Source organism: Cryptotermes secundus, unplaced genomic scaffold, assembly GCF_002891405.2.
Source record: "Cryptotermes secundus unplaced genomic scaffold, Csec_1.0 scaffold124, whole genome shotgun sequence".
Taxonomy (NCBI): Eukaryota; Metazoa; Arthropoda; class Insecta; order Blattodea; family Kalotermitidae; genus Cryptotermes; species Cryptotermes secundus.
The window spans coordinates 892904-919916 of NW_019735462.1; the positions used below are offsets into that span (position 1 = coordinate 892904).

The following is a 27013-nucleotide window of genomic DNA, read 5'->3' on the forward strand; positions in this document are numbered from 1 at the left end:
AACCGGGGGCATGCGGTAGCGTAGTTGGTTGAGGCACTATGTTACGAAAGGAAGGTCTCGTTCAGACCCACAGAATGATAGGAAGGACTCATAAAGTACACCGCTGAGATGGGCTCAGGTGTCGTGATATATATGATCGCCTTTGTGGTTTAGTGATCAGAGTTCCTGGCTAGAGATCCAAAGGTCCCGGGTTCGATTCCCGGGCTACCAGACTTTCTGGGAAGTAGTGGGTCTGGAAAGGGGCCAACTCAACCTCGTGTGGATAACTGAGGAGCTATTTCAAGGAAATAGCGGCTCCGGTCTAGAAAACCGAAATTAACTGCCGTGGGGATCCGTTGCGCTGACCACGTGACAGCCTCTATACACAAAGAGTTGGCACTAACTTTGCCGACAAGCGGCGGTCGCTCGGTAGGTATAGTTCGCTTGCGGACTACCGTCTACGGTGTTTGTTTTTTGTTGTTTTTTGACGTCACTAATTGGGGTGACTGTCAATGGGGTTTTACATTGGACTTCTTGGCCCCTTATAGGTCTCAGCTACAAATAACTCTAACGCTATTGCTGATTTCCACACCACACGCTAAGTTTTCTCCATCCTGCAGGATCTTCACAAGCCTTTTACTGGTAATGGATTTTAACAGTGGTGAGGGGCATACCCGTTTCTTCAATTTGCGCTGCTCCATTCAGTAACAGGTGTTCAACTCAGGCTGATAACAATTCTCGGAAATTGCGGTTGCGTTGCGGTTGCCAGTTTCCTTGGTGTACCCTCGCCCCTAGTCTATAACGCCGACCTTACCACTGACTCAGGAGCCGGGATAGCGCAATAGTTATAGTGACTGCCTACGGGCTAGACGGTCGAGGGGTTCTGGTAAGAATTTTATCTTCCCTATATTCTCCAGACCGGTTCTGGTTCCCACGCAGCCTCCTATCCAATGGTTACCGGGGGTAAAGCGGCCAGGGTGTGAAGCTAATCACTCATCTCAAATTAGCGCCTAGGACAAGAATATGTGGGACTACACATCCACTCCCCCATACGTCTTCTTGGCTTAGAGCTTAATTAGTTAAGCACAGGGACAATTTTATTGTCAAACTGAACCTATTTTAATGTAATTAAGATTCTTATGTTCACTGTAGTTCATATAGAAATTCGCTACAATTTTTGATGCTTTACTGCGATCTTGCGGGAAAAGTAACTAACTAAAGTAACTATTTCCAAGCAGGTGAATCCCTGATAGGCTAATTGTGTGGTGAAAGCTTGTGAAAAATATTTATGGTCAGTTGCTACCCTTGCGCCCAATCTTCAAGCTGGAGAACCGTACTTTCTCGGCTGTCCGAAAATACTAATTCAAAATATTCTCAGTTGCTCTTCATAACTCCATCCTCCACCACTTGATGATGCGCAAAGCCATGTTGACAAGGGACCCACTTAACGTGGTTTCAGAAAATTAAAAACAAAAATTAAAATACTGGGACTTTTGTACTCATGTGTTCCTCTTTAAACTTTTACAGCATTTCACAGCAGAAAATACATCTTGCTGTGTTTTGTGGGGAGATATCCAATTCATAACTGATTACTTCAAGTTTAGATTGTTGGCTCTTATAGCAGTTTAGTTGGCACTGATCCCATGGGCGCCGGCAAAGGGGATCAGAAATTTTCTTCCCCCCCCCCCAGGACTTATAAAAATAAGGAATTTAAGAAAAGAAGGCAGTGAACTGGACATATTTAATAAGAATTGAGTATTTAAAATATATTTTTATCTTGATTACTCTAGAGCAGTGGTACCCAAATTGGGTCGTACTGCCCCCTGGGGTGCGGTAGGATTATCTAAGGGGGCGCTAAGAGACAAGGTGGTGCGGGGTTCCCTCCGAGTGCTTTTTCGCCTTTACGTTTGAACTGACTTTAGACCAGACACTGGGGAACTGGTATCACTTCATCATGTTCATTCATCGCATTAAGAATTTGTTATTAAATGTGTTATTTATTTTATTGTTATTGTCTTCCTTAGTGGATTGTGTAAACCGCTATTCTGATGAATGTTTTTACATGGTATGGCAGAGGGCACTGGTGTAAGTATACGGAACTAAGGGGACGGAAACCCAGAAATTTTGAGGACCACTACTCTAGGACATTCAGTAAATGTACCCTTACACGGCTAAAACATAAGCTTTCAAGCATATTTGCCTATTTTCCCAAGAAAAACTTGTTACCTCCATTCGAAAAAAAAAACCGAAGGCGCCATTACCGATAAAGTGATGTAATCAATATGTGGGTTCGTGTTATCTTCCATGAATTGTTGGTGCAATAATTTTAAGAAGAAATAAATTATACATATAGACGATTAGTGGCTGTATATCTTTATTAAAAACCAAAATATATTGTATACATGATGCTTGAAATAATTCATGTATCTAAGACTGCAGTTTGTATTAAGTCACGGAATAAAGGTAACTTCAGTTTTCTTCGAAGTTATTTGCTTCTTCAGAATCTGACGGAGCCTTCCGCCTGAAGCGTTCGCTGATCTCTTCAGAAGGTGTTTCAGAAATATCTCTCCACGAGTCGCAGGGGAAATAGAACTGAAATAAGAAAAGAAAGTAATTTAAATACGTGAAAACTATAATCAGTCACTTTTTCAGAATATTTATGCATTTCAGTCTGTAGCGCATTGGGTTCTGACATCCAATATTCTTGTAGATGAATATCAATGTTTCGGAGTAACACACTGGCAATAAAAAATTATTTTTTTTTAATTCGCATATTGGGGGGTGGAGCCCAGCTGGGTCCACTCAACACGGCGGCCACTGACTTGTCTATTGTACCTGCTCCGGGTGATTATGATGATGGAGAATTTGGTGGAATGAAGATTGGCAGGGGAAACCGAAGTACTCGGAGAAAAGCCTCCCCAGCGCCACTTTGTCCACCCCAAATCCCACTTGACCAGACCCCGTGTTTGAACCCGGGCCGCCACGGTGGGAAGCCAGCGACTAACCGTTTGAGCTATGGCGCGGCCTCTAACACGCTACCTATAACTTCAGGTTCGAAATATATCATACCCCGAGACTCAATATGGAAGAAATATTTCCCACCGAAACGTAGATCTCTGCCGACAACGCCACAGTCCCAATATTCACCTCAACGAAAACATCAGGACATTTTTATCAAGTAGGCTAATGCGATCTCCGTCTTATGACTTCCTGCGTTTGTGCCCCCCCCAATGTATCAACTTTTGAATTTCTGAACCAGTCTTCAAGAAACCTAGTATGTATATCATGATAACTGAGCCCATCTCAACGGCGTACTTTATAATTCCCTCTCATCAGTCTATGTGTAGCTCTCTTGGCTCAGTTAAATGCATCCATTCATTCGGTGCTAGGCAACGGCTCCGTAAACATATTCCTGCAGTAAAGAATAGAGGAACTGCTTGACGCGTCATTTTCTGTGTGTTCTGTGTCATCGAAAGAGAGTCTGTGGGTCTGTCTGTGTAACAACTCGGTAAAGCTGTTCCCGCCGCAACGAATGGATGATTTGTTTTCTGTGCAGTCCGTGTAAAAGATAAAGTTGTCCTTGTGCTTAACTAATTAAGCACTAAGCCACGAATACGTATGGGGAGTGGATGTATAGATCCACATTTTCTTGACCTCGCCACTAGTTGGAAGTGAGTGGTCAGATTCAAGCCCCGGCCGCTTTACCCCCGAGGAAAAGCCCCCGGTACCCATTCTATAGGAGGTTGGGTGGGCCCCAGATCCGGTCTGGACGAAATGGAGAAGAGAAAATTTTTGCCCCCTCCGGGATTCGAAATCCGTCTCTTCCGTCTTGCAGCCCGTAGCAAGTCTCTATACCGACTGAGCTATCCCGCCTCCTCATGCAGTCCGTGTAGTATTGAAAAATTAGGCAATTGATTTTTCCCAGAATTTCTTGTTTTTAAAAATGGCTGTGTTCCCCTTGAAGTGAATATGTGTGTTGGGTTAGTGAGAGACACTGCATTGAGATGTCCGATGTAGAGGATCCAGCACATCTGTTATAATAATTTATTCGAGAGGAAGGAGATGCCTGAAAATAATAGCGGGAAGAATAAGAGGAAACCTAAGGGTAAGAAGGAGGAAAGAAAAAGAGAATAAAGAAGAGACGATAGGGGAACAGAATTGAAATCTTTCTACGCCATAGCCATTCCTGCGGAGTTTATAAAACAATAATTTCAAAGAAAACAAGCGCCCTATTTGATGTCCTGGCCTGAAATAGACGTGTAACTGTAGAATTATATTACAGAGCGGGCTAAATGTCTCTGTTAGTATTCTTATGTGATTCTGCATTCAGGATGTAAAGTGAACACATAATGGAAACGCAATATATATCTTACTCTCTTTCTCCCTTAGCTCGTTTCATCTATAAAAAAAAACTCCGTGGCTTGAGTCCGCAAGCGAACTATACCGATCGAGAGACCGCCGCTTATCGCCGAATTTAGTGCCAAATTTAGCGGATAAATGATGTTGTGTGGTCAGCGCAACGAATCCCCACGGCCGTTAATTTCGGTTTTCTAGACCGGAGCCACTATTTATCCATTCATGTAGCTCCTCAATTATCCTCACGAGACTGAATGGACCCTGTTCCAGACCCACTACTTTTCAGAAAATCTGGTAGCGCCGGGAAACGAACCAGGACCTCTCGATCTGTAGCCAGGAACTCTGACCACTAGACCACAGAGAAGGTCTGTTTCATCTACCAAACCACTAAATTAATAGCAAAGAAAACTGTACTGAAAATTCTTAAACGAATTTCATTCTATTCATTATTGGTGCTTTATATTTGTAGAGAGATCACTAAATTATGGTGAACTTAGATTGTGAACTTCCGGGGGATGAGACCGTGTATCTTGATAGGATGTTATCACGGTTTCGGTGGAATATATTGCCTTCATATTCAGAGCTTCTTTCAAAAATCAGGTATTTACCAACAACAATAAATGGTCTTATAACCCGGAAGACAACAATTTAAGCCTTTACCTTCCCAAAAACTTCAAATCTCTTTTTGTATGTAGCTTCTGTTTGTAGAACTACATGTAATTTAAATTTCAAATCAACATGAAGGTTACTGAATTTTGGACTGTGACGGAGTACAACCGAAACTTTGATTGGTAAATATCAATGAAATTGCAAGGTATAGCATTTTAGAAGATATTAATTTTCGTAACCCAGGCTGTGAATATCTTAAACGTCACTTCATAATACGTCATTGTATACATATTCACTACCAGTAGGTGGAAAATGAGCTACGCTTATGAACATGGAGTGTTCTTCACGGTTTGTAGCCATCATTGGCTCTGGTACAAATAGGATAGATAGTTATTACACGTGGACCGCTTCTGTGGTCTAGTGGTCAGAGTTTCTGGCTACAGATTCAGAGGTCCCAGGTTCGATTCCCGGCGCTACCAGATTTTATGAGAATTATTGGGTCTAGAACTGGGTCCACTCAGCCTCGTGAGGATAACTGAGGAGCTACCTGGATGAAAAAGTAGCGGCTCCGGTCTATAAAACCGAAATAACTGCAGTGGGGATTCGTTGCACTGACCAAGCAACACCCTCTCTCCGCTAAAGTTGGCACTAACTTCGCCGAAAAGGGGCGGTCGCTTAGTCGGTATAGTTCGCTTGCGGACTAAAGCCACGGAGTTTGTTGTTACTTGTAATCCTATTACAGTGTACAAATCATGTATATATACACATAATATAGGTACATTTTGTTGCATTTAATTATTATAATAATTAAAATTATAACGTAAAATATTTCAGAGGTAATTAATTTTGAAGGGAATTTATATTTGTCATCACATCTCTTTAGGATTTTTAAGAAAAAATTTTCAGAAGTCGAATTCGTCTGTATGTAATTTCGGAGATACACTGGATCAATAAAGATCAAAATTAAAATTGCCGAAAAAATTAACATTTTTTAAAACCAAATTTAATATAATTCTATTAATGCATAGAGAAACGGGCTCAGATGTGTTCTGCGGCGCTTTAATTTGCAGAATTTATTCAAATGTGTCTAAACAGAGACAATAATTTGGGATACTCTACATTTAAATCTAAATTATTTACCTTTTAAGTTGTATGAAGATAAAGCGAGAGTCTTTAACTAATATTCGTTGCTTCACGTACTCAACCTTCGTTGCAACCACAGCTAATCTTAACAACTGTCAGTGGCTATTAGTATATTTCACGCTGACGGACTTGCTAAATATGCAAATGAAGAAAATCAAATGTTCAAATAATTCTTCTTCGTCATCTTTCTGCTTATATGTTTTGTTCCTCTCAAGTAAGTGAGGTTAGGTTTGACTTTAACCAAGGGGTGGGCCATATACGGTTCGTAAACAAAATGGAGTTCAGTCCTCGGCAATGTAAACATTTTTTTAACAATGTCATATACAGTGCAGAGAAAATGTATAGTTGTAAAGGCATAAGAAAATCGAAATATTGAGAGAAATCCAAGTTTTGAATCCTTCAATATATGCACTTAACTATTCTTGCAACGACCGGGCCCAAATTAAAATTCGGTTTAAAGCTTGTCTGAACATCCTGAAGACAAAGTAATGATTTATTATTATTTTGTAGGATTTGAGATTTTCACACCGGTGGTTATGAAGATATAACGCTGTCTAGTTCGTTAGAAATCAACATATCGCCTTTGTCTTCAATGTCGACAAATAAGTCGAGAAAGAAACCAGCGTTAAAATATAGTGGCAAGCTTTCAACCTACTTTCACGCAGGTTTCTTCCTCGGTTTATTCGTTGACCTTGAATATGAAGGCGATATGTTCCTCGCAAAACATCGGCTGACTTTTCAACGGATTACACGGCGTTATGTACAAGAATATATAATTCTTTTTGTTACTCTTTGTGAAGATTCATTTTATTATTTATTATATTTCAGTAAATATTTACTGTTTTTTAAATGTAATAATGAGGTTTCAAAGCCGGAAGTAAGGAGACCACTAGGAAGACCAAGGCGTAATTGGGTGAACGATATTAAAATGGATTTCAGAGAGATAGGATGGGTTTGTAATGGACTGGATTAATCTGGCTAAGGATAGTGAGAGTGGAGGGCTCTTGTGAACACGGTAATGCACCTTAGGGTTCCATAAAATGCTGAGAAGTTCTTGAGAAGCTGCACAACTGGCAGCTTCTCAAGAAGGAATCAAGTCCATGAGTGAGTGAGTAACGAGGTATCATGCTTATGATTATGCAGAGCCGTTGATATTTTAAGGTGAAAGGAAAAGAATAAATCCAAAATATAAAAATTCTAATTACCTGTTGAGGGTTGCGGGCACCAAGAAGAAACTTGATCCTTTGGAGCTGGCTACAAGGGTTAGAGAAGGCAGGAGATTCGTCTATATTTTGAATAAGTCCTGCCCCCGAAGCAGATGAGGGGATGAGCACTGGTGTTACTGATCCTGAGCGCTTCCGCCCATTGGTCCACCCCCGTGAATATTGGAACGTCTGGGCTAAGACGGCACCGGTTAAGCAGCAAAGAACAAGAAGAAGGCCAGGAAAAGTATGGAACCGACACCGCGAAGAAGAAGCAGTACTGGGAAAGTTCATCGTGGCTGCAGCAATTGTGGCGTCTGGAAATGAGGCCATACACAATTTGTTTGCAAGTAACCTAAATGTAAAAAGTAGAAACAAATGGAATTCGTGATGAGAGGAAACTAGCGACACATCCGTTGAGAATTCAGAGGTAATTATCATAATTTCTTGTGTATGCTTTCGTACTGTTAACTTCCCATGTTTGCTCCCATGTTCCAATCCCGTATGTTATTAGAGGATACGTCGAGGCTGAAGTTTAACGACTTCTCCCATAAATAACGCATATAAATAGTCAATCACAAGCCGTTTCCTTCATATAATATACTAAACTTCACACATCCACAAAAAATATCATGAATACTCGCAGGATAGACACGATACACTGAAACAAAAAGCTTCTCGCTAATGACTGATTATGTAACTTCCGTTCATGTAATATGTTAACGCTCAACAAATCGTTGTTATTTTAATCTTAAATTGCAAAACAACAATGGCAATTCTCAATCTTACAATAATTTTTGCATGTATAGAAGGATAAATCACTGCCTAACAAACTAACTAACAAGGTAATATATTAGACTACTAACTGAAAGCCCAACAAATTAATAGACTATACATATTCCGGCTGTAACCTTCTGAAATTCTTTGAGATTACGTCATAATGTGAGCAGTCAAGCTTATGGAACAAAAGTCATGTGCGACTTCGGCTCCCATCGAATGTTTAAAATAGAATTCATTAATTTTCTAGTGATGACATAACCTCTACCTCACTGTGTAATGAGGACGCTACTTTTTGTTATTGCCAGTGGGGTGGGACTAAGTCCCTTGTACTGCGGCCACTTCTGGCCTATTGTACCAGGCCCAGATGATAGGTGAGGGTGATTATGGATCAATTGGTGGAATGAAGATTGGCAGGGGAAATCGAAGTACGCGGTGAAGACCTGCCCAGCGCCACTTTGTCCAACACAAATCCCACTTGACCAGACCTGGGATCGAACCCGGGCCGCCGCGGTGGGAAGCCAGCAACTAACCGCTTCAGCTATGGCGCGGGCTAACGAGGACGTTACCTCAAGTGTATTTTAGGCACACTATAGGTTACGACACAGGGTACTCAGGAAACTGGTTACCAGTCTTTGTCGCATAATAAAGCGGCAACAATAAAACCAGTCACAACTTAGTGCATAACTTTCTGTTCCCGACAGGGAAACCGAGTCCAGACTTACTCTGTGACTTTCATAAGTAAAATATAAAGTTGTTCATGTGCTTAACTAATTAAGCACTACGCCATAAAGGCGTATGGGGAAGTGGATGTATAGATCCCAGTTTTCGTGACTTCAGCACTAGTTGGAGGTGAGTGGTCAGATTCACGCCCCGGCCGCTTCACCCCGAGGAAATAACCCCCCGTACACATTGGATAGGAGGCTGGGTGAACCCCAGAGCTGGTCTGTACGACATGGAGAATTAAAATTTTTTGCACCTACCGGGACTCGAACTCCGACCCATTGGTCGCCCAGCCGTAGACAGTCGCTATACCGACTGCGCTATCGCGGCTCTCTGTGGCTTTCATAATCTTCCAGATTCTTTCTGGGGAAAGAGATTGGGGCGTAGCTATTGTTATTCTTCTCCATCTAGTGCCGAGATTAACTATCAATGGAGCTATCCCTATAGTCCCCCCATACGTCTTCGTAATGCGGTGCCTAATTAAGCATAGGGACAACTTTATATTTGTACAGTAGTTCACACAGCGTGAAATTTTGTGGCAGTTATAGCCCCTCACACTGAGTTCACATCTTGATACACGGTCCAGTTATGGGTAACGCTCAGATAAAACAAATATCTAATTTAGCAGGGCTAATCTGCATCTGAACTCCCCCTATGCTTCCTTATTATTTTTGTCGGGAAGAATATCATATATTTTCTTGGTATTACAAAATGCAATTATGTATCTTGATGGTCACAGAGACCAATCGGTTTAAGGCATGAAATGTCTTCACTCGCTCAATCACTGAAATCGTGGTTTCCAATCCCACTCGAGGCATGGGTGTCTCTTAGTGTTTCTCATGTGTTTATGTTGTCCTCTGTATAGGTAGTGGCTTTGCGATCGGCTGATCCCCCGTCCAAGGTGTCCTACCGACTGTCTACAAGATTCATAGTTTCTGGTTAATTCTGATGGGAACAGATCAGAGGGCCCAATACGAAAAGAATAAGGAGAAGGGTTACAGATCTTATTGAGAAAAATTAAGTTAATTCTTTTAAGTGTTAAGAGGGAGAAGAATTCCTATTACAGATTGCGGACGTAACACAAAAACAGGCTTACGAATAGAACAGGCTGCCGCAATAAAACATTTAAGTAAAGGATGCAGATCAAAACAAGTGGACGACGCCCCTAGTGAGGTGCAATAAGAATTTTATAAAATTTAAAGGAAATTTGTATAGGAATTTTTAATTGATAGTTTTGATAGATTTTATTTGATTTAATTAAGTGAACTAGAGCGTGTGCTTTTTTAGCGCATACCAGTGAGACTACGATTATGGCGGTTTGAATCATGAAGAGTGCAGTCGCATATCTGATGAGTGTACAATATTAGTGCAGTGTAGCAGTTTTAGCGCAGTAAGACACCTGAAGATGGCCATCTAGGGCCGATACATGTTGTGTCGAAATTGAATGTGAAAGGAATAAGGGGCATTTTGTTGCATTGCTGACGGACTGTCTAGTACAGTAAACAGTACTATTTACAATCCTATATCAACTTCTCAAGTTATGTCGTTTGGAATAAGTTATAGTAGAATTTTTCTTCACTTAACGTGTGTAGAGAAACAAAAGTGTTTGGACATCGTACACTCATTTAATCTTCTACAATGTTTCCTCCTCTCTTGATGTCTTTTGATTTACGCTCCAGAACCCCCTCCAGGATTTACTATACTTCTGAATGTCTAAGGATGCCACTCACAATCGAAACATAATATCCAGTATAAAAATACTAAATATAGGTTTCAGGAAGCTATTTAATAAGAATTTCTCATGAAGATACCTACATCTGACTTCAGAGATACTACTACTGGCAGATCCAACTACCGGTAGAATTTGTACTTCCTGCAGTGCATTATCGTCGCACTGTGTTACCATAATTTCAGGCATTATGTTACAATTTTCCTATATAGAGAGATTAACGCCGGTCACAGTAGCCGAGCGGTCTATGACATTCACTGTCTTTGCTCGCTCGGAACCCGGGATCGTGGGTTCGAATCTCACCTAGGGCATGGATATTGCGTGTGTGTGTGCAATTTTCTGTAAAAAGATTAAAAACACAATTGTCCAAATATTTAAAGGTAATATTTGTTACCTTTTTGTCAGTAGAGTTCGTACACTTGGGCCAATAAACTGCAATGGAAGAAAGCAATTATTCTTTTAACTGTACTCATATTTGAAAGGGCTCAACTTCAGGTCACTTGTGCAATTAATCCTATACCTTTTCACATGACACAGTTTATCAATGTTAACATGTAGGTTTTAAGAACTAGAAGATTTAAACTGTTTACTATGACAACTTTGATCTCGCCGGGAACAGAAACACGGACAGCCTTTTCGTGCCAAAGAGATCAAAGAGAAGGCGAGGTTTGACGAGAGTGGTGAGTGTTGGCGGCTGTCATGGATATGCAAAAAGAACAACCTTAGTTCCCCCATGCAAACCTTTGATCAAGTTGTAGGGTAGTAATTATTAATATTTACCGCCATAAAATGTGGTGAGTGTATTGCATATTGGAAGAACTTTGTGTTCATTAATTCTGACTTATATACCACAACAATAAGCACAATTAAGAAGAGACAGCATGGGCTTACATATTGTATCTCCATTCATTTAAATCCAATCTTACGTTTTACATGAAATATGATCGTATAAGAGAGAGAGCTTCTTGTTCGTCTATCGTGATGTTCATTTCCTAAGACCCTACATAGATTTTCATAAAATTTCAGTATTTAATAATATGTGTTAACATCCTGAACCATAATTCAGATAAATTGATGGCTGCGGAATTTTTCTCTTAAGCACAACAGGCTCTGAGGCCAATTTGATTTCCTTTCTAATCAGTAGGCCAAATCAGACGTCTTATCCAATAGTTAAACGGTAGGAGGGTGAGGCTGGTCACTCATCTGCCGAGGTCATGAATGTGTGGAGCTACATTTCACTCCCTCATACGTTTTCACGGCATGCTGTTCAAGCACAGGGACTTAAGTTTAACCTTTCAAAACACCGTGGTTACTGTGAATACCACTCCCTTTCATGTTAAAAAGCTCTCTATTTTGACCATAGGCTATATTTATGTATTCTGTGGGGTCCTAAGAATAAACAGCGATTTCATCCCTAAACAGTTTTAACTGACTGATCTTTACAATAGAGAGGTATCGTGTTTTGTGAGGTAGGAACTGAATTTTTAAAAATAATTTACATGGAGCTCAGTCCCAGTTATGAACAGAATACTTCATTCCTTCAGATTTGCTGATGACAAAATAATATTTTGCAGCAGATGGAGATATGATTTATGTGATGACATTGATAGAGGAATACATTGTGACATGACGCCTGAAAGCCGGAATAACGGAACCAGAATACATATTCATCGCTAGGCAACGAGTCGGTAAACAGGTTTCCACGGAAATTAAGACGCACGCAACAATAGTAGAACTATGGTTTCTATGCCACGACGAGGTAAACACCCCTTTGTAACAATACAGGAATTTTTAAGAAACGGTACTTTATGTTGGATCCGTCCCGAGGCTATATAACGAGGATCCCAGGCAGTTGAAAGTTCAGAGTACAGAACTAGGAGTACAGAAGAATAATAAAAGTCGATCTGTGAAGACTTAACGTGTGATTTGAAGATATTATGTGTGATGAAGTGCAGTGGTATCTGGAGTGTGACAGTTGTATTTCCAGTGTTAAAATCCGCTGCCAGGAAACGGATAGGGAAAAGGTTGCAGGGGAATAGGCATTATTTAGATTCGTTACATAGCAACAACTAGTGTAAGCAGATATAGAAGACTTTAGTTACTATAGGATTCTGACGATGGTGTATAACACACAGAGATATTGGGTTTTCGGACTTTATCCATCGTCCTGGTTTTCTTAGTTATCTTAAAAACCAGGACGATGGATAAAGTCCGAAAACCCAATATCTCTGTGTGTTATACACCATCGTCAGAATCCTATAGTAACTANAAAGCTATCTTGAAAGTGTTATAATTATTTGTAGTTACGACTAGTGAAGATCCAATAAATCGACTCACAGACACAAACCCGCGTATTTAGTCACTAATACACGTGACAATATTAGGAACGTGACATGGCTGGGGGTAAAATAATTCCTTTCTTTCGTGGTCAGGTCTGGTCAGTGTTTTGCCGACCCTTGGCACATACATATTTGAGAGATTTGCCGGAGGTGGGCGAAACGTCTCCTCTAAGATACAATGAAGTGCAAGAATAGTAATGATTGAAATGCCCTTTTGCTAATTAACACAATGTGCTTTGTGATAACAATCGTTTCTGAAACTTCAATGCAGGCCTATTGCTCTATACAACCTACACATTATCATGGATGTAAAGCTGTCCCTGCTCTCACGTACAGAACTATGAAAGCGTATGGGAGAATGGAGATATTGCTCCATTTATTCATAATCTTGCTTCTCGCAATTATCATCCAAGTCAGAACTTAAACTTGTGTCCTCAGCATAACTAAATCGTGAATGAGGCTTCTGTATAGGGAGCTCATGCTTCTGGCCGGAGCCAACAACTTATACAAAGACTGTTAATATATCCTGTTACTTTCTGATAATCTGTCAAGTGATGAGGTTTTGTAGTTTCAAATGAAACATGGGCCAATCACAGTGGTCACGTGGTCTAAGGCACGATATGTGTTCTCCCGCTCAGACACTGGAATCGTGGGTTCGAATCCCACTTGAGGCATGGATATCTGTCCACTTTTTTCCTGTGTTTCTGTAGTCTTATGTAGGTAGCGGCCGGTAGCTCAGTCGGTATAGCGACTGGCTACGAGCTCGACGACCAAGGGGTCGGAGTTCGAGTCCCGGTTGGGGCAAGAGTTTTCTCTTCTCCGAGTCGTCCAGACAGGCTCTGGAGTCCATCCAACCTCCTATCCAATGTATATACTGTGGGCATTTTCTCAGGGAGTAAAGCGACCGGGGCGTGAAGCTGACCACTCGCCTCCAACTAGTGTTGAGATTATGAAAATGGGAATCTATACATTCGCTCCCCCATACGCCTTCATGGTGTAGTGCTTAATTAGTTAAGCACAGGAACAACTTTGCCTTTATGTAGGTACCGGCTTTGCGACGTGCTATATCCCGTACAAGGAGTCTTAACAACTGTCCATGAGAGCCATATTTCCAGATTAATTCTGATGGGAAGCAGATCAGAGGACCTAACACGAAAAGTATGAAGAAACGAAATATGGTGTGATGTTTCTAAATAATAAGTTACCTTTTGTATGGTATAGTTTAAAACACACCAGGCGTCTGCTGTAAGTGACTGAGAACATTACAGCATCTGGGGATCAACGGGTATACGCCTGAATTCGAAATATGGGCCTTCGGATTGTGAGACGCGGCATCGGCACTACTGGGCCATCCTCCTTAGTCTGGTAACATCGGATGTCGGTCAGGAAATCCATGTATTTTCAAATAGAATTGCTCAATAATACTTCTTTCTTACCAAGTGGATGTCTGAACACGTTAGCGTGTACCGATGTTAGGGATATCAATGTTTTCCGTGTCATTGCTCATAAATTTATTTCCTCCTTTGGCCTGACGTCTTCAGAAACGAATAAGTAATAATATAAACTGGCTTATTGCCATGTCAACGACAATTCATTTGGAAAATATAATAATATATTCGTGTTCTTAGCCTACTTTTCTTACTTTGTTTTCCTTTTGGCTGGTCTTATTCTTTTCCGAGAACTCAGACAGGAATGAATCAGTTCATAACCCACCACACTGGTTACTTTTCCTATTTCGTGTATCTATTGGATTTTGATATGAAATTTTCATTTTCTCATGATTCGTTTAAGCATTTTTCAGTATCTCTGTCTATATTTCTATGCCATGTAATGGAAAATGATAATGACTTGTAGGGAAGGTGGAAGGAGGCAGTCGTGGCCAGTTAGAGGTATTACTCCCAGATTTTCCTGGCGGGACTGAGTAAAACCACGTAAAATATCAGTAAGGATAGCAAGAGGACAATGGAAAGTTGCATAATTTTGCCTGCAAGCTTCGACGTATCTGTTTGGCCATTTGGTTTTACGTTCCAACTCGACACACAGCAGAATGAAATTGGATGAAAATTTATATTTGAAAATTTACTTAAATATACAAGCCGGAAGGTCGCGGGTTCAAGTCCCGATGAGGTCATTTGATTTTTTCAATTGACCTAATCCTTCCAGCCGCACTATGGCCCTGTGGTCTACTCAGCCTCTAACAGAAATGAGTACCAGGAATTAATTAAATAATTTTTCTGGTGAGTAAAGAACGGCCGGCGCGTAAGGCTGACAACTTTACCGCCACCTGTGAGCTGACTGTCTAGATAATGTGGGACCCTCAACGTCTCACAACCCTATGGGCCTTCACGGCCTGGTACAGAGATAACTTTACTTTACTTTACTTTCCGGTATATATATATTATTTTCGGGTAAAATCGGCTAAAATAACGGATAATTTACACGAAAACCTACTGAGTTCCTATTAGTACAGAGCTAAATATTTATCGGACCGAAGGAATATTTGAAAAAGATTATTCTGCAGAAAAATTAAGCATATATTTTATTTCAAATAATTTGTTCTCGTAAGTTTTAACTTTTTTAGATAAAAATAAACAAATGGAAGTGCTATTTCCAGAGTTTCTTACTCGTATATTTCATGATCTGCTAACTCTTAGTTTTGTCAAAATGTGAATGTAACGTAAGAATAAAAGAAGTTAGTTTTTGTCTAAAATAACATCAAGAGCATAGTGAAATACACATTAGAAGAGCTATAATTTTGAAAATAACAGTATAGAGTTGATATTAAACTTTCCACTCTTGTTTGTTCACTACTTCATCTGAGACAACTCACATTCGACAATCCTTTTCCGCCTAAGAAAAGAATCAGATTTTAAGATTTGAGACTTTCACGGCGGTGACTATGAAGAAAGCAGTCTTTTGGGATTTGGCACCGTGTATATGTGGTGTTAACCGACGTTTCAGAGGAACGTATCGCCTCCATCTTCAGGGTAGAAGNGATTCGAAGTACGCTAAATATGACACATCTTAGAGAGTTTCTTCATAGTAAGTAACACTTTAAAATTTTAAAATAAATTACCCCTTGAAATTAAAATATTAGTAACAACAAGAACACTATCAGGAATAGTCTAGAACCCGAGATCTTCTGCACGAAGACCATGGATATAAATAAAAACTGTGCGTATTCTGAATTCCTTGTTATCAGTTGCTGCTGGCTCCTGTAGTGTGTTATCAGTCTATACCGTGCCACGGAGTGCTCTCTTCGCGAAGGTCGTTAAGTAAGTCCCACTTGCTATCAACAGTTCCTGCTTATCTGGCTACCTTACACGACTACGCCTTCATACGATCTTGTTTCATAAGAATGGATTATCTGATTAACAGCAAGATATGGGAAGAAATCGTGACGTTTATTTCTATGAATATACCTAAATCCATATGTATAGACAATCAGAACGTAATTATAAATTCATAAAAGTAAAGTAAAGTTGGCCGGTCACGGTAGCCGAGCGGTCTAAGGCATGTACTGTCTTCGCTCGCATGGAAACCGAGATCGTGGGTTCGAATCAAACTCAGGACATGGATGTTTACTTTGTGTGTGTGTGTTTTTCTGTGTTTGTGTACAGATAGAGGCCTTGCGACGAGCTGATCACCCGCCCAAGGAGTCATACCGAATGTGTAAGATCTAGAAAAACCGAAGTGAACGGAGAAGTTCATGGAGGTAGGCCTAGGCCCACTGGGGCTGTAGTGCCAAGGAAAAAAAAGAAGTAAAGTTGTCCCTGTGCTTAACTAATTAAGCACTACGCCATGAAAGCGTATGGGAAGGTGGGTGTATAGATCCGTAGTGAGTTGTCAGCTTCACACCTCGGCCGCTTTACCCTTAGGGAAAGAGCCTCCGGTGCCAATTGGATAGGAGGTTGGGTGAGCCCCAGAGCTGGTGTGGACCATATGGTGAAGACAAAATTCTTGACCTTACCGAGACTCGAACTCCGACTCCTCAGTTGTCCAGTCCGTAGCCAGTCGCTATACCGACTAAGCTAGCCCGGCTCACAATTATAAATTCGTAATATTATATATTATAAGTTGTCATGATGGATTTTATGCATACTTTTATCTAGAAAAAGGGTATATTTAGACTACACGAATGTAAAATTGTCAGATACCGAATTGAACGGAGTTCATGGAGGTAGGCCTAGGCCCACTGGGGCTGTAGTGCCAAGGAAAAAAAAATTGTCAGATATGACCTGATAATTTCAGACAGTCATTTTGTCATTTACTCTCTATAAAATAAATTCGTGGATGCTGCTTGAGATTATGGTAACACAGTGCACCAGTAGAGCGCTACATGTGCTGACTGCAGGTAGTAGTAATTGTACTGATACGTGAAGCTTCCATCAATAGTCTCTATGTCGTCAGCTATCGTCAATTTCGCGAGGAAAAAAAAACAGTTGGAAGAGTTTCTTGAAAAATTTGTTTTGTACTTTTTCAATATTGAATGTTACCCTTGGACTGTAAATACGGGTTTCACACGTGACAGTGTTCCATGAACAATATACATAAATATGCATATATATATAAATATGTTTATGATCTAAATTCATAATAAATTTCGTACGTTTTCCAACAGTGGTTTATTAGATGCTGATTTTTCAGAGCTATTTTTACCGACATAATTTCTGTACCTCACTCAGAATTTTGTGCAATCGTCATGTTATTATTGGTAACAATTATAAACTACAAACATGGCGATAGCCTACAGTTATATGATGGTGTTAGCAAGTTTACTATCTTCATTTCCTCGAAAGCTGTGATCGTGGGTTCGAATCCCACTCAAGGTACGGATGTCTTTGTTTGCGTTTATTCTGGGTTTACGTTGTCCTGTCTGTAGGTAACGGCCTTGCGACGGGCTGATCACTCGTCCAAGGAATCCTACCGTCTGGATAAAAACATTACGCAACTGAAGACGAGACCAAGGCCCAACAAAGGGCTGTAGAGCCATTGATGAATGGATGAATAAATGAGTTAGCAAGTTTATTGAAAACCGTCATTTTTTTTTATAAAAAAATATGGAAGGACAGACATGTGGTCGGACACACTGACATTATTGGTCTATATTTTTATCCGAAATAAGGAAAAGAAGCTAAAAGGACAAGGCAACGCGTTAGGATCTTCAGCCATGAATGAGAATGTAACCTGATATTCACCTCAAGCTCTGAACCAACCTTTTCACTTTTCCCTTTGCTCAATTAAACGTATCAATAACATGAAATGCTTTTACATCGCATTCTTTCTAATGCTGTAGTCGATACAGACAAGAAAGAAGTGAACAGCTTTTAAGTGGTCAGATTTACTTCCTTCTTCAACTATGTTTGATATTGTAATTGGTTTGGTATCCTTAGCGATTTCCGAACTGTGGCTGAAGGTTACTTACTCTTTTGTTATGCTGAAGAGAGAATTCTAGCGTAACTGCCAAGAAAGTAAGTGAAGTAACCAATCCGAATGATTGTGTAGCCACGGTCCTGTTTCACCATGCAAAATGCAAATTAACAAACACCTGGGTCTCAAAGTAAATTCTAGACAATGCGGAATTCCTTTACGAATAGAATCAAAGTGAGGGTGTTTCGTGTAATGCCTGAGCGAGACAATAAAACTGCGTTAAAACCTTTACAGTTTAGAGGTAATCTTCCAACCCAAGAAGGTTAAAGTCTGATTCGAGAGTGTTTCTCCGATTGTTCTCGTTCTTTCAGTTTCAGTATTCTTAAGCCCTAGATGTGGGTTCTTTCGCCACGGAGATTCAGCACTTGACTTAACCCTGAAACCAGGGCTGAGAAGTCAGTAGCCCGGTTTCTATCCCAGCTACACTCTGTATCTCCCGAGTACAAGCACAGAACTATGTCACTACACCGACGTCCTCGGTAAATTTTCTGTTTGCATTTATTGAAAGTGAAATGAACTGTAAAAATTAATCAGGTTAAACAATAAGAGATACAGTTATCCCTGTATCAGACCGTGGAAGCCCATAGGGCTGTGAGACGTCGGGGTTCTTACATTTTATAAAACATTTGCTCATAAGTGGCGGTGATTTCAGCCTCATGCTCCGGCCGCCCTTTACCCACAGGAAGATTCCTGGGACTCATTTCTGCTAAGGGCTGAGTCGATCTCAGTGTCATAGTGCGGCTAGAAGGATTAGGTCGATTGAAATATCCAATGACCTCATCGGAAATCGAACCCGCGACCTTCCGGCTTGTAGCACAGTACCTCAACCAACTACGCTAATCAGGGTCATGCCATAATTCAATTGTTAGTCGCCGGTTTCGTACCGCGGCAGCCTGGGTTCAATCCTAGGTCAGCTCATGTGGCATTAGTGATGGACAGAGTGAAACTGGGCATGATTTTCTCCGAATACTTCAGTTTCCCCTACCAACTCTCATTCTTCCCAATGCTCAACATTCATTACCCATCCGAAACTATTATACACTCTTTACTGGAAGAGTGTCGTTAAATAACCAACTTAAAAAATATAAGAATTGATCGTTTTTAGCCTGAAACTTATCTAAATAACATTTTAAAATCCAGCACGTAACTCACTCTTTATAACCCCAGGAATATTCCTGATACTCATTTCTGTTAGTGGCTGAGTCGACCTCAGGACCACAGTGCAGCTGGGAGGGTTAGGCAAATTGAAAACCAAACGATCTTATCGAGAATCGACCCCGCGACCTTCCGGCTTGTAATACAGTGCCTCAAAGATCTACGCTACCGCATGTCCCCGGGCCTTGTCATGAACCACCCGAGTTCAGTCCATACATTTTTGTTCTCATCTGAGAGGCCCCCGGATCTAATCTTACCCCGAAGGGTGTTTATTCTGAGGTTTGTGTTGCATTGTCAGTCCCTCCAAGCCAGTTTAATAGAGCACTAAATTAGACAATGACCGTTTTTACGTGTCTTTTTCAATGCATTATTCACTTATCACCCTAGTATTCTGGGCCACATAATATGAGATATCGGCAGCGTCGTTTAATAAGTAAAGACTGAAATAAATTGCCGTATGAATAATATTCTCCCACCTACCTCTACCTTCCTGAAGTTGTTTCTTCCGTTCCGATTTCAGGCTAAAATTGTGTGCGCATTTTCCATTTCCCCATGCATGTTTCGAATCTAAAAGAAGCCGAATCCTACTTGAGAAGCTGCCAGTCTCTCAGTTACTCAAGAATCTCCCAACGTTCACCACCCTGTTCACAATAACTCTCCTCTAGTCTTTATCCTGGACTAAATAAATCTAGTACCTACCATAATATTTTTCCCTATAAGATTCATTTTAAAATTATACCCTCATTTACATCTACGTATTCCTAGTGGTGGCTTTCCCTCAAAAGACATATATGAATTCCTCTTCGCTCCCATGTAAAACACATAAATGGTAAATCTATCCCTGCAACAGGCCGTGAAGTCCCATAGGGTTTTGAGACGTCGAGGTTCCCTCAGCTTCTAGACAATCGGCTCACAGATGGTGGTAACGTTGTCAGCCTTACTAGACGTCCGCCTTTTATCCCCAGGAAGATTCCTGGCACTCATTTCTGTTAGAGGTTTAGTCGACCCCAGGGTCATAGCGCGGCTGGAAGGATTATTGAATAAATCCAATGCTCTCATCCGGAATCGAAACCGCGACCTCCTTGCTTGTAGCATAGTGCCTCAAACAAATATGCTACCGCGTGTCCCTGATCTACATAACTCATCCTTCATGACATGATCGTTCTAATTATATTTGGCGGAGAGTACAAATTATGAACAGTAGAAAAATAATGTATAATTTAATGTCGCCATAAACTATTTTAACAATTTATATGTTCTCCACGGCATATCTTGTTTAGAAGCACGAGTTTTGGTTTCAATTCCCGGTAAAGGCAAGAGATTTTGCCTTCTCCGCATAGTCGAGTCGGCTTTGGGGATACCGAGGGTTATTTTCTCAAGGATAAAATGGCTGGGAGTGAAGCTGACCACTCAACTTCATCTACTGCCAAGGTTAAGAATACTTGGAGCTATACCTCCAATTCCAATCGTCTTCATGACATGGTGCTTAATTATCTATAAGGATGCCTTTATATTACTTATTTACTTACTTACTCATGGAGCTGAGCCCTTCTTGAGGAGTCACAAATTTTGCAACTATTCAAGAATTTCCGAGCATTTTACGGAAGCCGAAGGGTCATTACCGTGTTCAGAAGAGCCCTCCACTGGTCCCTATCCTGAGCCAAATAAATCCACATCATCCCAACCTATCTCTCTAAGATCCATTTTAATATTGCCCACCCACATATGCATTGGTCTTCCCAGTGATCTCTTTCCATCTGGCTTTCCCACCAATATCCTAAATGCATTCCTCTACGCCCCCATTCGTGCTACATGTCCTGCCTTTACATTATGTTTCGGTAAATGTCGATATAGAAATATGTTTAAATAATGTAAACTGAGGCGACTTTATGATTTATTTTGCTGTTTTTTTGCTTCGTTTACAGCAACTGAAAAGTGAACATATCGGACCCTCGGAAATCCGCGGCAGAGTCAGTTCGAACTCCCAGTAGTTCGAACTGATTCTCATTACCACTTAAACATAAATCGACACCTCCAAAAGTTACAAGTGTAATTTAATTATTTTAATTCCTTGTAGTAAAAACGAATTCTTGAGAAATATAATATTACATTTTAATGGACCCACTTCTTTGGGTTGGTGAGAGTTATAACCCTACTACCGCTTACCCCGAGCCCGTCGTGTAGTCAAACGCCCGGGTGTTCTGACCTTTATTTATTTATTTATTTATAAAATAGATTCATACCTATAATCTTCTGAATAAATAATTTTACTAAAAAATTCAGAATGATTCGATTGTCCGAAGACACCAGTGTTTCGATTAATTTGGATTATCAAGGTTATAGCGTGTTATTTTTCGATGCAAGAGATTGTTCAGGTGGCAACCAAAGATCTGAATGTTATTACAGTGTATAATCATGATTGTAACACCATACAATAAGATTCAAATATGACACAATGTCACTCCGTAATTTGTATCGACTGATCTGCTCCTACATATACGTAATTGGTCATTGATGAAGCTGCGATAAATAAATGTACACAAAACATAGTCGATAAGATGAGTTGGTTTTGTGACAGAAAACAATAAATACCTATGAAGAAAGCAGTCTTCTGGGATTTGGCACCGACCGGTTCTCACGGTCTCTTCGCTTGCAAATTTCTTATATTTTTTCTTCTACCCTGAAGATGGAGGCGATACGTTCCTCCGAAACGTCGGTTAACACCACATATACACGGTGCCAAATCCCAGAAGACTGCTTTCTTCATAGTCACCGCCGTGAAAGCCTCAAATCTTACAATAAATACCTAATTTCTTTGCTTCCATTTAGTAAGTTATTACCATTTACATAGAAAAATGTACGTATTTGGCGTAAATGAGTATAAGACGATCATTCCCAACTTCTTCCATAAATTCTTGAATATGTTACAAGTTAAAAATGGTATTATTTAAAGTAAGCCAGAGAATAGAAATAGAATAACAAGGCCTAGGGAGGCATATACATGTCATATAATACTGTAGATACATGAATATCTGTCAAATAGTATGGCACTTCGTTAATCACAGGTATGAAAGCGATCAACGATGTAAAATAACAACCTTTGATAAGACAAATGTACAGGGTGATTCTAAATTATTGTTGGGATTTCCGTGACCCATAATATTTAAAGCCGGTCACGGTAGCCGAGCGGTCTAAGGCATGTACTGTCTTCGCTCGCTCGGAAGCCGGGTTCATGGGTTCGAATCCCACTCAGGGCATGAATGTTTAGTTTGTGTGTGTGCGTTTTTCTGTGTTTGTGTACAGGTAGAGGCCTTGCGACGAGCTGATCATCCGCCCAAGGAGTCCTACCGAATGTGTAGATCTAGAAAAACCGAAGTGAACGGAGAAGTTCATGGAGGTAGGCCTAGGCCCACTGGAGCTGTAGTGCCAAAAAAATTAAATCGAAAAAAAAAAGAATAAGACCGCTTTCAGAATGTGAAATTGTAGCTCAAAATTTGTATTATTTATAGAATTACTGCTGCAGAATGCTAAACAACTTCAATATGCAAGCCTTTCTTGACACGTAAGACGTAAATTTTCCTCCCAAGTATTCTCCAATATATATGGCGTGACTCTTTCGATTGCAGCAACACTTCATCGAGGGAGGTCACTCGGGTCTGTAAATAATGTCCTTAACGTATCCCCACAGGAAGAAATCAAGTGGCTTAATATGGAGTGAGCGCGGAGCCCACGAAATTAATCCATCAAGCCCAAATGAGCGCCCAGGAAAATGCACGTCAAGAAATTCTCGGACAATGCTAGACCAATGTGGGGGTGCAAAGAAAGACACTTATGTTGCAGTTGTTTAATATTCTACAGTACTAATTCTATAAGTAATTAAACTTTTCGAGTTACACATTCATATTCATTATTCAGTTTTACATTATTTTTCCGGTTTGAAATTTATAGGCCATGGAAACCCCGACAGTAATTCAGAATCACTCTGTATTTAAAGATTACCTACGTATCTATAGAAATAATAATATTAATACTAATATATATTCCATTTTACTAAAACGTAGCTCAATATGAAACACTGCTAATAAATTCTGATAACCAGAAACTTCTGTCTCGTAAGTTGTTGAATTGCAGTGTATAACGTAAAGGAATTATACTGAAATATTATTACACCGTGTTTGACAAAATCTACGAATAATATAAAAAATTAAATAAAAATACATAATTGCAAACATTAAGAAAACTATGTAAGATTTTAGGTTTTCACGGCGGTGACTATGAAGAAAGCAGTCTTCTGGGATATGGCACCGTGTAGATGTGGTGATAACCGACGTTTCGAAGAAACGTATCGCCTCCCTCCGGTTCTCACGGTCTCTTCGCTTGCGGATTTTCTTATTTTTCTTTCTACCCTGAAGATGGACGCGATACGTTCCTCCGAAACGTCGGTTAACACCACATCTACACGGTGCCATATCCCAGAAGACTGCTCTCTTCATTAAGAAAACTGCTCGTGGCTAATGAATTTGTCCTACAAGTGCAGCACACACGACTAAGCAGTAATTAAATTATTTAACTAACTAACTACATGGAACACAGCCTCTCTTGAGAAGCTAATGGTTATACAAATAGTCAAGAACTTTTTAGCATATTATGGAGCCCACAGATTAATTACCTTGTTCAAAAGAGGCTGATAATTATTCCTATCCTTAGCCATATAAATCCAGTCTACATCCTCCCACCCAATTTCTTTAAAACCCATTTTAATATTATCATTATCTGATAATTTATTACTGAAAAATAATGAACTAAATAAGCACAATACTAAATTGTTTATGAATCTGCTACTTTCATGAACAATAAGCTATGTGCAAGCGGGGTGAGGACTACCACAATTAATCTTAGAATCTGATATTTAAACACTCTTTTCTACAAAATTCTCTTAGGAAGTGTTAAATTTAACGTAACATGTACACACATATACATTTTATTTAATGTTTATTAGATATTTACTTGCCTTTAAATGAAATGAAGTAATTAATGGCGTTTGCAATCGGTCCGCTTGTTATAAACCTGAAACGCTTCTGTACTTTCAGTATGCAATGCCGTAGTGTTTTCAGAATATCTGAGGGCTGTTCGTTCTCGCGGGAATTATATACCAAACTCCGGGTTTCAAATTTCATTTACCGCGCATCTTGTTCCCGAAGTCCTTCTACCCCTCCACCCTATCGTGAAATGTGTTGGTGCTAAGAGTACCCACCCCCTCAAGAGTGGGAGTACAGGGTTCTTTGAGTGTGTGTCATTATTATCGCCTCAAAAGCTAACGATACTATTGTCATGGAACTTACACAGAATGTAGAGGGACAGCACTTATTTTCCATTATTATTTTTATTTTCTTGCAGCTAAGACTTGCGATGAACTCAACTAATAATTTCAGACCAAAATATGTATATTATTAAGGCGTATATCCTCAGTAATATTATAATTACGCTGTTATTGTTATAAAGTTCTAATTTCTTAAAGTAAAATTGATGTTAAAATACTGTTTTCAAAAATAATGTTGGTGATCTGGTTGAAGTATATCATATTCAGGTTAAGAAATTGTACAATGGTTTTTAAACAAAATTCCACATGACAATTAGGAGGAACAAAAAAGTGTAATAGCAGATTTTCAGCGCGTTCGCAATTAAAGTTTTACAATTGCACTTGTTAGTTTCACCAAGTCTGTCCGTCTTTTCGCATATAACGATTACAAAACCGCTCAACATATTTTAAAATAATATGATACTGGGAAGTTTTACTGAAATTTGTCGGCGGTAATCCATAATTTAAATTAGAACTAGAAAAATAATAGCAGACATTTTACATATGTTTCTGCACACATATCGATTGGAACTCGTGAAATATTATGGGCACGAAAAATATTTGGAACCAAAATTGCGGAGAAAATAAAACATTTATTTTATGACCAATACACTTTGACATAAGTCTTGCGGCTTTCAAGATAATTAAACAAATGGGATTGATTGCGAGAGCATTGTTGCGGAAAGCGTTAATTACCTAACTCGTTAGATTAATCACGCCTATTGGGTTGTCGAAGCGGTAACGCTTTGGATTCGTATTCTGAAGGCTTTCAGAGGCTCGACCTGTATACTGTCTATCATGGCTGGGGGTTTTCGTGGAATTCTTAAATCTCTTGAGGCAAATGTCAGGATTGCACCACGATAAGACAAGGCAGTTTCCTTCCAAATCTTTTCCAGTTCATTCATCAATAATTCTAGCATTCGACGCTGTATAGTCTAGATACTGACAGCGTTGTAAAATAATACACAGAAAAAACTTATCGCAATTGTCAACCCCTCATCTGTTGAAAGAGTAACAATACCGACATTGGAATGACCATACGGCAGTTTCGAACTACCATGGATTCGAACACTTGATGCGCATGCGTGCGTTGCTAGTGGTGTACGGTTTTCTCTTGTTTTCGCAATTTCCTTTTCCGCCACTTTTCGTTCAGTGTGGTTTTTCAGGTTTTAGGTGGCCAGTGAGTCAGAAGGTGTGAGAGTGTTCGTCAAACATTTACGGAAATGGTTATTTTACAGTACATTTACGGTCGCTGATTTTTGTAGCGTCTTTATGCATGCACATCTAGAATTCGGAAGATGGAATCTATAAGGAAATGGTTCTACAAGCCTAAGGTAAATAAAGCATAAGGATGATGGAATAGAGTGAACATCATGTTATTATTTTTCTGTTTTTGACATTTAGGTAGAAAGTTATTAAGCACTGCCTTGAATTTGTGAATCTCGTGTAAGATTTCCACTTTGAGTGGTGACTTATATTTGTAACGAAAACGGGGGCTCGGATGGATGTCATTGCCCTTGAGGAATAATAATGTTTTTAACAAATTACTGCAGCGCTAAATATTTTTACGTGCAATAAGACATGCCACATATGTTTAGCCAAGGCTTTTGTTGAGTCGGTATTATGTTATAGCGTATGGTTTTTATTCAAGTATCAAACAGACAATACAAAAAAATTTAGTTTGCTTTGAGATATTTATTCCTTTACAAATGTGTTTTTACCTTGCTTCCCGTGGCTAGTGCTCATGCCCTTATTGTAATTTAATTGCTGTACGAGTTGGTAATGTCAGAATGTTTGTTAGACATGCTGTTTACTACCCTTAATTTCCTCTTCTCTCCCACCCACTACAAGCCTTCAATCACTGTGTAATGTGTTTACAAAGAGGGGACATGGCCGTAATTACTTTCGTGGTTATTCAGCAGCATGGTCAAACTATGGTAGACTCCAGTGAGAAAGGGTCAATTAAGTAGCTACATTCTAGTGTGTATTTAAAACAACTGATAATTGCTTCCTTGAATTATTAATCAAGGCTCTGGTTATGTAAATAGCTTTTGATTTTCCCTGCAAGTTCCCATAGTTTAATACGTAATTTAGTAATTTTGTTTCTCCACTGAAGCTTGTTTGATGTGTTAACTGTCATTCTGACGACAGTACAAAACTGGAGATGATAAGAATGAAGTTAATTTTGTATGATCTGCTGATAAGTGGGATG

The 27013-nt window shown here is 39.8% G+C and overlaps 2 protein-coding genes across 3 annotated transcripts in view; one reads left to right on the top strand and one right to left on the bottom strand.

The window, feature by feature from the left end:
* Nucleotides 1-2349: 2349 nt before the first annotated feature.
* On the bottom strand, nucleotides 2350-24543 carry LOC111869296 (pro-corazonin). Its single transcript, XM_023860697.2, has 3 exons — nucleotides 24454-24543; nucleotides 7293-7606; nucleotides 2350-2571 (listed from the first exon to the last, which is right to left on the bottom strand). Exons 2-3 carry the CDS (start codon nucleotides 7581-7583, stop codon nucleotides 2449-2451), a joined length of 414 nt encoding a protein of 137 aa, XP_023716465.1. The 5' UTR covers nucleotides 7584-7606; nucleotides 24454-24543; the 3' UTR covers nucleotides 2350-2448.
* Nucleotides 24544-25925: 1382 nt separating this feature from the next.
* Nucleotides 25926-27013, top strand: part of LOC111869288 (serine-rich adhesin for platelets) — a 37179-nt gene continuing 36091 nt past the window's right edge. For both annotated transcript variants that reach the window (XR_002843644.2, XM_023860686.2), the window contains exon 1: nucleotides 25926-26135. Coding sequence is in view for 1 of the 2 variants with exons in the window: in XM_023860686.2 (XP_023716454.1) it covers nucleotides 26100-26135 (36 nt within the window). In the remaining variant the exon portion in view is untranslated. The remainder of the gene's footprint in view (nucleotides 26136-27013) is intronic.